At 39.1% G+C, this 11,834-nt stretch overlaps 1 protein-coding gene across 1 annotated transcript; it reads right to left on the reverse strand.

Moving 5' to 3' along the window:
- Positions 1-1,808: 1,808 nt before the first annotated feature.
- Positions 1,809-11,599, reverse strand: LOC121385623 (thyroglobulin-like). Its single transcript, XM_041516369.1, has 4 exons — positions 11,437-11,599; positions 9,311-9,440; positions 5,250-5,335; positions 1,809-2,357 (listed from the first exon to the last, which is right to left on the reverse strand). The coding sequence occupies exons 1-4, from the start codon at positions 11,486-11,488 to the stop codon at positions 2,164-2,166; spliced, it is 462 nt and encodes a 153-aa protein (XP_041372303.1). The 5' UTR covers positions 11,489-11,599; the 3' UTR covers positions 1,809-2,163.
- Between the last annotated feature and the right edge of the window lie 235 nt (positions 11,600-11,834).

Raw genomic sequence — 11,834 nt, forward strand, 5'->3', positions numbered from 1 at the left:
GTTATACCAGTTGTGAAGCACTGGCTGGAAATAGAAATAGCCTAATGGGCCCACCGACGGGCATCGATCCTAGATCGATCGCGTATCAGACAAGCGATGTATCACTGAGCTACGTCCCCCCCCCCCCCCCCCCCCCCCCCGATGCACATAAAAAAAAGTCCATGCTACGTTTATGCTCTTTTTCAAATATTTAATGTTTTGCATTTTAATAGCTTCATTATGTCTTTCAGAAATGTGACTCTTTCATTAATGTCTGCACTATTTTTGTTAGTAAGTTTATAATTTTACAATGATGTTGACCATCATATAACTGTATTGCTGGGGTGTCGTTAAGCATCCATTCGTTTGTCCATTCATTCATTCATTCATTCATTCATTCATTCATTCATTCATTCATTCATCCATTCATCCCAATAAACGCAATATCTGGGACCCGTTTTAAAGGAATAAACGCCAGTGTGTGTAATAGAAGAAATACGTTATGTCGCAGAGTCCTCTATTTAGTTTCGTGCATTTTCTTCTTCTTTTAATACCACATAAATATGTAATAGTTAAACCTCCAGCTCTGTCATGTTTTGATGATTATTTTTCGTTCTCATATTATTATAATCAACCTCCTTATCATCAATCATGTGACACATTCTCACTGTAGGCGCTAGCCCGTGTACTCTGACTGTAACAGAGGTAGATGTCGCTCTCATTACCGTCCAAATGCCTGCCTAGTCAGTACTCATGCTATGTAGGCGCATGTGCAGGAATGTTAGGGGGGGGGGGGGGGGTCTAGACTGTGGCCAGCGAAGTTTATGGGGGATCAAGGTATTCTCACTCGGAAAAAAATGTTGAAAAAAGAAAATATGTTTGAGCAGGAGGTGGTTTCAAAACACACACACACACACACACACACACACACACACAACCTACACACACACACACACACACATACACATAAAACATACACACACATACATAACACACACACACACACACGCACACATACATACATAAAGACATACACACACATACATAACACACACACACACACACAACCTACACACACAGAGACACAGACACACACGCACGCACGCATACCGACCCCTACCCTGCACCCGCGCCTTTACTGTCTGCATCCACTAAAGATACGACGGGGTGTAGCCCGGTGGTAGGTCGCTCGTCCCTGGTGCGATGGGATGTAGCCAACAGTGTTTCTCTCATTTCAACTAGTGTTCCACGACTGGTATATGAAACGGCGTGGTATCCATTGTCTTGCAGAGGCGGATCTAGGGTGGGGGAGGTAGGGGCCCGCCCCCCCCCCTAAATTTTGCGACTGTTAATTTTAATTTGTTTATGATCCCCTTCCAAACCTCCCACAAAGTTCTCTTGGCATTCCGTCTCATGTCATTGACACCCCCCCCCCAATGGATTTTCTGGATCCGCCACTGTCTTGCCTATAAAATTACATATAAATAATACCTTGCTTATTATTATTATTTTTTTTTTTTTTTTTTTTTTTTTTTTTAGGGGGGGGGAGGGGGGGGGTAAACATTGTGTGTCTGTCTCTCTGTCTCTGTCTTTCTTTTTTTCTCTCTTTAACTCTGATTACCTCTTCTCGTCCCAACTAGTGACCCATGACTGGTATATCAAAGACCGTGGCATGTGCTGTCCTGTCTGTGGGAAAATGTACATAAAAGATCCCCTGTGGATGGAAAACATGTAGCGGGTTTCCTCTGAAGACTACGAAAGGTTTACCAAACCGATAATTAATAAATCAATGTTCTATAGTGGTATTGTTAAACAAAACAAACTTCACCTTTTTATTCATTCATCCGTTTATTCATTCATTTTTCTCTATCTGTCTACATGTAGGCCTATCACTCCGTAACTCGCTATGGTCCAACTAAAACAATCAGCTGTTAACGTATTATATAGGCCTATATGTAACGTCGGAACCTAGGGTTTTTTTTTTGCTGCTGATGTCGATGTGTTTTGTTTGTTTTGTTTTTAACATGAAATTACAATGTATATGGCATAGCCTGTTTAAACGATACTTTTTTATTTCTAATGACACCGACGTCATAAATTAACAACTTTTATTTTCACTGATAAACTGGCGTTTTGTACCATCTTTAAGAAACATTTTTACTTGGTTGCGTTCAGCAGTACCGACTAACTGCATTGCAATATGTGCTTTTCCCAAATAGGAAGAGCGCTAGCGCTGCTATCCCGTTGACCGTTGCTGTCAACGCAGTAACACACAGACCCCGTGCACTGGACCGGCTCAAAGGCGCCCAATTCTGTGCATCTGAAGGTCAAACCTATTAGTCCAGTCGCCTTGTAAGCAGCCGCCTGCCGAGCGCATTCTGAAAAAAAAAGAAAGAAAAAAAAGAAGACATGTTTTATTTAACGACGCACTCAACACATTTTATTTACGGTTATATGGCGTCAGACATATGGTTAAGGACCACACAGAGTTTGAGAGGAAACCCGCTGTCGCCACTACATGGACTACTCTTTCCGAGTAGCAGCAAGGGATCTTTTATTTGCGCTTCCCACAGGCAGGATAGCACAAACCATGGCCTTTGTTGAACCAGTTATGGATCACTGGTCGGTGCAAGAGGTTTACACCTACCCATTGAGTCTTGCGGAGCACTCACTCAGGGTTTGAAGTCGATATCTGGATTAAAAATCCCATGCCTCGACTGGGATCCGAACCCAGTACCTACCAACCTGTAGACCGATGGCCTAAACACGACGCCACCGAGGCCGGTGAAAAAAGAAAGAAGAAAATCGAAATGGACTGGCTGACAGGACTGATTGCTTGAAACATATTCTATCGCGTTTTAAAAGAAGAATGGATCAGGCACAGTTATACAACAACTTACTTGCCCTTCTCCGCATAGGCGTACGGGCTCCATTTCCGTAGGGGAGCAGATACCACTAGAGCACATTGATATATAAATCATCGGTTATTGGATGTCAAATATTTGGTAATTATCACTCGTAGTTAATAGAGGACACCCGTTACATTTTCTTAATGCAGCAAGGGATCTTTTATATGCACTTTCCCGCACATACCACGGCCTTTAACCAGTTGTGGTGCACTGGTTGGAACGAGAAAAAACCCCAAATCAGTTGAACGGATCCACTGAGGTGATTCGATCATGAGACGCAAGCACCTCAACCGACTGAGCTAAATGCCGCCCCTAATTTAACGAAAATGCCCCAATCTGGATGACAACATTTATTCATATTAGCATTACCGTCAAACAGCTATACAGGGTTGCTAACGTATCACTACACATTTTTTTTTTTTACATGAATTACAACTAATTTTAAGGGTAGAATGATGGAAATACATGGTAAAACGGTCTCCGGTTAGCACATATACCCGCATATCTTTATAAGTTTTGCCCGAATTTGAGGTTTTGCTCCAGCACTGGGGGTGGGGCAGTCTCGTACGCTTATGCTTTTCCACAATATATACATATCACGACAGAAATATAATTGTGCATTTTTAATATCAACAGAAATAAATATTATTGAAAGAGAGAGAGAGAGAGAGAGAGAGAGAGAGAGAGAGAGAGAGAGAGAGAGAGAGAGAGAGAGAGAGAGAGAGAGAGAGAGAGAGAGAGAGAGAGAGAGAGAAAGAATAATGGAAACAGAGAAAACGTTCTCTACGTGTTCGATAATTAGACAGCAGGGGCCTAATTCACAAAGGTCTCTTAGGTTCTGCTAGACGACAAAACATCCTCTTTGTAAGTCTTTTAGGTTCTGCTAGACAACAAAACATCCTCTTTGTAAGTCTTTTAGGTTCTGCTAGACGACAAAACATCCTCTTTGTAAGTCTTTTAGGTTCTGCTAGATGACAAAATATCCTCTTTGTAAGTCTTTTAGGTTCTGCTAGACAACAAAACATCCTCTTTGTAGGCCCTAAGTCTTTTAGCATTGCACTGTGAGATCGCAAAGCTAGAGAGTTTACTGAATTAGGCCCGAGATTTGCTAAAAGAAAACGCAAAACACAAAACAGAACAGGACAAGACTAGTGCTATAGCCACTAACACTATATAGACAAATATAGCGTAAATTATGGTCTGTGCCATTTATAATTATTTTCGTGTCAATTAAGGTTCAAGCACACTGCCCTGGGCACACACACACACACACACACACACACACACCAGCTATCTGGAGTATCTGTCCAGGACAGTAGGTTAGTGAGATATAAGTCGGTGTAATTGCCTTACACCTACCCACAAAGTTATTAAATTCGCTCTGTGTGGGAGCCGGTACTGGGAGGCGAACACAGTACCTACAAGTCGGTGACACAACATAGAACAGTGCTGCCCAACTAAAACATGACTTTAGCAGTGCACTAAATTTATTCTGCAAGTATCGGTTTGTCTCATGTTAACACACCAGAGACAGTTGTGGACTTTTAGCATGTTGTTGCTAATGATGGGGGGGGGGGGGGGGGGGGGGGGGGGGGGGGGGGACACGAAGCCCAGAGGCAAAGAGCTCGCTTGATACGTGGTCGGTCTAGGATCGATTCTCGTCATTGGGTTCATTTGGGCTATTTCTCGTTCGGGCCACTGCACCACGACTGGTATATCAAAGGCCGTGGTATGTGCTATCCTGTCTGTGGGATGGTGCATATAAAAGATCCCTTGCTGCTAATAGAAAAATGTAGCGGGTTTCCTCCTGTCAAAATTACCAAATGTGTGGCATCCAATAGCCGATGATAAATAAGTCAATGTGTTCTAGTGGTGTCGTTAAACAAAACAAACTTTAACTATAACTAATGCTATTCTGCAACTATCCTAATGGAAAACGCCACTTCCAGTATAGGTCTAATGTTAAAGTCGCAAACCCTTGTTTCAACCGTGAAAATGGACACCAATTTTGATTAATTTAAAAATCTGTAACACATTTAGATAACTACGAGTGTCTGAGACATTGAAACGGAGACATTATAAGCTCGATTCCATAACCGTTACTTCTCTGAGATATGTGCTCTTTTTTTAAAATATGAAAAAAGTTTTTTTGATGTAATAAAAGCACCAGGATGACCTAAAACACGGATGTACGGAAAAGGATAACCTAAACAACAATAACTAAGTAATGTTGATTTCAATTATCAAAAACGGCTTTAATAATAATAATAATAATAATAATAATAATAATAAAACCCCGCCACAGTGTTTAAAAACTAGTACGTCGCTTTAACCTAGTTGTCATGGACTACCAGTACTTACCACAGGTCATCGCTTTTTGGTTCACTTCATAGCGACGATGGTGATACCTGGGGATTTCTTCGCCGTTAGGTCTCACACACCAACAACTGCAATGCAAGTGTTCGTTATATAATATAAGAACATGTAGTGAAATATATACAGACTATTTTATTTCTTTAAATACTTTTATGTCAGCGAGCGATGTGTAATAACCATATTTTTACGAATTGCGAAGCAATGACTGCAAATATGGTGTTCACACTTCATGAGTTTACAAAAAAAAATCGAATTCGAAAAAACACCATGAAATGGTCTATTTAAAATGTACATCTATCCTAATTTGAGACATCTTTCGGGGTATTTTTTTAATATCATTCGATTATCCTATCGACCCCCCCCCCAAAAAAACACAACAAAAAAAAACACAAAAAAATCAACAACAACAAAAAACAAACAAACAAACAAACAAACCGTAACGCCATGATATATTTGTTCCTTTGGAACTTTTCCAGAAAATGTACTTGACCACTGACGTTTTAAAAGAAATATGAACAAAAATTATCTTTATTTAATTATTAAATTAGTAATTATTTAGTAATACTAATGTGCAAACATACTTTACAAAGATATCCTACCCCCCCCCCCCCCCCCCCCAAAAAAAAAACAACAAAAAAAAACACACACACAAAAACAAATACAAAAAACAACAGAACAGAACAGAACAGAACTTTATTTCACTCAAAGCCACCATCCGGTGGCATCAGAGGAGTACATTATATACATTATATATACATATACACGCATACGTTAAGTGACAAGTGTTTATAACAAACAAATAAGTACGTTTAAACTATATAAAATGGGTTTTCAGGGGGTCAAGTGGTTATTTATAATATTAATAAGTTCACAAAGCTTTTTAAGGATGCTGACACGTTTACAGTTAAACAGTTCTCTAAATTTAATTACATTTGGTCTAATAACATAGTATGGATTTAGTAATCTTTTTCGTTCCTTGTTAAATTAATATCACCACTTTAGTTTTTGTTATGTTGATTTCAAGTTTCCAAGTTTTGCAATAGTCCTTGTATGCGTTTAATAGTTGTTGAAGACCTTCAGATTCTGTTGCTAGTAGGGCGGTATCATCAGCATACATCATAGTTAGTAAGTTAAGACCAAGATCAGAGTATATATGTATGTCATACGCAGTAATTGACACACCTTTACACTTAGCTGCTTTCAAAAAGTCCTCCAAGTCATTTAAATATAAATACAATAAAACTGGAGACACATTTTCGCCTTGTCTAACGCCAATATTGCATTGCAATTTTTTCGATAAGTAACCATCTTTTTTAACACAGGATTTTATGTTATTATACATATTGTGAATTATTCTAAAAAAGTTTCCATTTATATTATTATTTAACAATTTGGACCACAATCCCACTCTCCAGATTTTGTCGAAAGCTTTTTTTAAGTCAATAAACGCACAGTAGAGCTTCTCCTTTCTTCTTTTTAGTAGTTCTATAATACCATTAATGGAAAATATATGATCGATAGTAGAGTATCCTTTCCTAAATCCTGCTTGAGCCTCAGTAAGGATATTGTTTTGTTCAATGTACACAGTCAGCCAACCAAAAAACCCCTACAAAATCAAATCATGAATCGAACAAGTTAGGATGCGACAATTGAAATAAATGATTTCTAAAATAATCGCCCGCATCCAGTTAGGATACTGCATAAAGCTAGATTACACTTCACCGACGACTCTTGTTGGCGAGTAGTTGACTCGCCCAGTCCTGCTTCTGTTGAAACCTAATCCTAATTTTTCAATCAATTCAGTATGATTCGTATTAAATGTTAGTGTCCGTTCGCTTAAGTCTGTTAAAAAAATGTAATTTCAGTTTCGCATGAGGTCGGCAATCAAGGTATGAAGTGATCTTTAGAGAACAAACGGTCAAATAGTCAAAGATATCCGATCTAATACAACAATAATTCCAATCTCTAAAAATCCCTTTATTATAAACCCTTGGATTGGTCAAATTCGTATCACGTGACGATAAAAACTGGCATTCATAGCACCATGAATCTCAGTTTAGCACTATTTTTGGCTATATAGCCGGAACTACTTTATGAATTATGTCAACAAAGGAATCCCCGAGGAATTTCCTTGAGATTCTATTTTTAGACATCAAACAGTAATCGTCTGCTGTCAAACTTCTAAACATCTTCACATATAAATTATACCATACAAAATAGGTCGCTTCAGACATTTTTATTAAAGGTTAAAAGTTATTGAAATTACTTACGTTATATGTTTATAGTGAATTCAAAATCCCACAGCTAAAAATCTATTTTGCCGATCCAAAAAAAGTATATAATTCCAATGGAATTTGGTATTTTACAAAAGCGATTTCAAAAACAAAATTCAGTCAGTTCATGCCAACCATTAGCAGTAACGCGCATTCAACGGCATTGTAGTATGACGTACACAACACACAGTTTCTAAGTTTTCGCGCCACTGCGATGCAATCTTTAAACGAGTCGGGTTTTGAAACTAGGCATATCATGTACATGTCGGGACACAGGAACGAAGCTTCAATTCGAAGCTACAACAGAGAATGTTCCACTTTCCATAAACGAAACATGAGCATCAAATCTCACGAATACTTGTGTCGCACCACTTGAAGTCACACATGCCAAAACCATCCTGTTGCCACTTCCACAATTACAAGGCCAGTAAAGACAGAAACTCGCGGCACACCTGTTTCATCCACTTCCGGAAACATTGAAACCACTTTCTCTATGTCAAATCTATCAACACATGGAATTATCACGCACTCAGAATTTTATAACTGTAATTTCAACGTCGTAATTGGTAAATCTGGACAGTAATAAAAAAAAATGGCGCCCATCCACAGTTCGTAATTAAATATTCATACACCAACCGCTTCACATATAAATTATAGCATACAAAATAGGTTGCTTCAGACATTTTTATTACAGGTTAAAAGTTATTAAAATTACTTACGTTATATGTTTCTAGTGAATTCAAAATGTTTTTAGTTGGTATTGACATTTAATGCAAAAAATTAATATGAATTGTATTAATGATTGTAACATTGTCATTCTCTCATTCGGCTATTGACGGAAAAAGCCGAACCACCATAGGGATTCCGCTAATGTTGAGTATGAATTTCGTGTTAATAAAATAGTAAATAGTTGGAAAATAGAGTTCACTTTTCTTTTTAAAGAGCTTTACATTAATGACATGATTATGCGTTTGGAATTATAAGAATTGAACGTGAAATGTTCACACTTTAGTATGAATGGCTTCGCGCTAACGCGCTACGCCATTCATACAGTGTGTAAAGCGGTTTTGCGTTTCATACTAGCATGAAACTCAAAAAATTTCACGTTCAATTCTTAAATAATCCTATGTTTGACGTTAAATACCTTTATATTGATCATGTTCAATATTTGTTATTAGCGAACTCGAAAATTATCAATTGTGCCCAATTGGGAGGGGGGGGGGGGGGGGGGGGAGAAGGCAGACTGTCTTTTGCCCGAATTAAAAGAAAATGCCTGAATCCTGGATAACAACATTTATTTATATTAGCATTAAGTATCAAATAGCTAAATAGGGTTGCAAATGAATCACTACGCATTTTTACGTGGATTACAACTAATTTCGAGGGTAGATTTATTAGAAGTTAATGGTAAAAAAGATCTCAGGTCAGCACATTTTGCCCGAATATCTGTATCATTTTGCCTATTGGGCTATTTCTCGTTCCAGCCAGTGCACCACAACAGGTATATCAAAGGCCGTGGTATGTGTTATCCTGTCTGTGGGATGGTGCATATAAACGATCCCTTGCTACTAATGTCAAAATTACCAAATGTTTGAAATCCAATAGGCGATGATTAATAAATCAATGTTCTCTAGTGGTGTCGTTAAAGAAAAGCAAGCTATCATTTTTGCCCGAATTTGAGGTTTTACTCCAGCAACAGGGGAGGTAGTTGCACCACCACCACACCCGCCTCCCCCCTCCGTCTCGTACGCTTATTGGTCTTTGTCCACTTACTCCGTTCCGCGGCATATCCGGTCTGCGTACTGTCCATTTTCGTCACATCTCGGCTCCTCCAATCCTAACAGCGGTGTACTCGTGTCCTCCATGGCAGTCTGGTATTCCTGGTGAGCCTCGTCACAGGCTTCTGTAACACACAGACATATATCACAGTACACGAACATAGCCTTGTATAACGACCACCTGTCTACAAAGGGCAACTCAATAACGCAATCATTGGTGAGTCATGTTGTTAGAGGGTTCTGCAAGACACTCGCATATCACAGTACATGGACCCTGCCTTATATAACGACCACCTGTCTACAAAGGGCAACTCTATAACGCAAGCATTGGTGAGTCATGTTGTTAGGGGTTCTGCAAGACACAAACAGATATCACAGTACATGGACCTATCTTGTATAACGACCACTTGTCTACAAAGGGCAACTTTATAACGCAATTCTTGGTGAGCCATGTTATAGGGTTCTGTTAGATACAGATATCATATTACATGAACATAGCTTGTATAACGAACGTAGCTTGTATAACGACCACCTGTCTACAAAGGGCAACTTTATAATGCGATTCTTGGTGAGCCATGTTATATGGTTCTGTTAGATACAGATATCACAGAACACAAACCTAACCTGTATAACGACCACCTGTGCCTAAAGGGCAACATTTTAACGCAGATCCATCTGTAAAAAGCAACTTGTACAAGTAGAATTTCTCTACAAATGATACGTGGTATAACCCTCAATATTTAGAGACGCGCTTGGAATAACAGGGGCGAGATGTAGCTCAGTCGGTTGAGTGCTCGCTTGGGGTACTTGCGTCGCAGGAACGAACTAGGGTTCCCACGGATACTCGAGTACTCGGGCACGGGCCGGGTCTAGCAAAACCCGAACCCGTGATAGGATAGGATAACATATTAACGTACCTATATCCAATTAAGGTTCAAGCACCGTGCAAGGAACAACATTAATTGTCATCTCTCTCTCTCTCTCTCTCTCTCTCTCTCTCTCTCTCTCTCTCTCTCTCTCTCTCTCTCTCTCTCTCTCTGTATGTGTGTAACAGTGTGTGTGTGTGTGTGTGTGTGTGTACATACGAATGAATGAATGAATGAATGCTTAACAACACCCCAGCACGAAATATACATCGGCTATTGGGTGTCAAACTATGGTAAATGCAAACAAATAAAGTGATGATCAACATCAATATAAAAATTCAACAGTTACTGTGCAAAAATTACAAATATCACAGATAGACACAATTAAAATTTAGAATAAAAGTCAGTATCACGTAGAAACTGTAATATAAGTTCTGGAAGGAATCAAAATGATTCCATCACATTTCGTTGTCCAAATATATATCTTTTCAAGTTTCTTTGAGATAAGTACACTCCACCAAAATGTGGCGTACCGCCAGAGGATCCTTCTGCAAGATAAATGAATGGGTCAAGTAAGTATGGCCGATGCGAGCACGACACATGACTATTTCATCCTTCTTGCACTGCCTATAGGAGGACTGTCATTCTCAGGACTGGCTTACCAGAATGAAGGTTGTTCGCAACCGCATAGTTCCACTCATCTTGCCAAGTCGAAAAGATAAATTGGTTAAGACTATGTTTAAAATCAGTATAGGGCACACCAACCCTGGCATGAGGCAAATCCAAAACAGACTTGGCAGCTGAATCTGCCTTTTCATTACCCCTGATGCCAACATGGCTGGGCACCCAGCAACAAAAAAGAATATCTTATTGGCAAGGGATAAAGTGTGTGTACATTCATCAATACATACATACATACATACATGCACGCATACATACATACATACAAACGCGCGAGCGCGCGCGCACACACACACACACACACATACATACACACATACATACATACATACATACATACATACACACACATACATACATACATACATACATACATACATGCATACACACATGTATATATATATATATATATACACACGCACACGCACGCACGCACACACACACACATATGTACATACATACATACATAAATACATACATATTGTAGGGTTTTTTCTTTGAAAAACAAAAGTATAGAAAACATGTAACAAGCTATCATATGAGACGAACTATTAATCCCTTTTAAATTACTTACTTTCTGCGAAGGTCAACAACGGCAGCAAACATATCAACAGGGGAAAATGCATTTTCTTTTGACGATTTGCTTTCAGAACGCTGAAGGTAAAAGTCGCCGTCTGTTTTGTTGTACGCTTTCTCACTTATTTTTTTTTTTTTATATTTATATACAGCCCATCAGTCGGTCGTCATCAGTTTATAGGAAGGAAATGGTTTATTTAACAACGCAGTTGTCGGTTTATCTTCTCTATTATTACAATCATTAAGTGTTATGTCAAATGTTAACGGCCGCAATGTCAATTTTATCTGTCAGGATTTACTGCTCCCCATCCCCCGTCTCCCCCCGTTTCCCACGGAACTCTATGCTGTTCATTCCATCGCTGGACAGAGGTGTCATTTAGCTCAGTCGGTTGAGTG

The sequence above is a fragment of the Gigantopelta aegis genome, chromosome 11 (assembly GCF_016097555.1).
Source record: "Gigantopelta aegis isolate Gae_Host chromosome 11, Gae_host_genome, whole genome shotgun sequence".
Taxonomy (NCBI): Eukaryota; Metazoa; Mollusca; class Gastropoda; order Neomphalida; family Peltospiridae; genus Gigantopelta; species Gigantopelta aegis.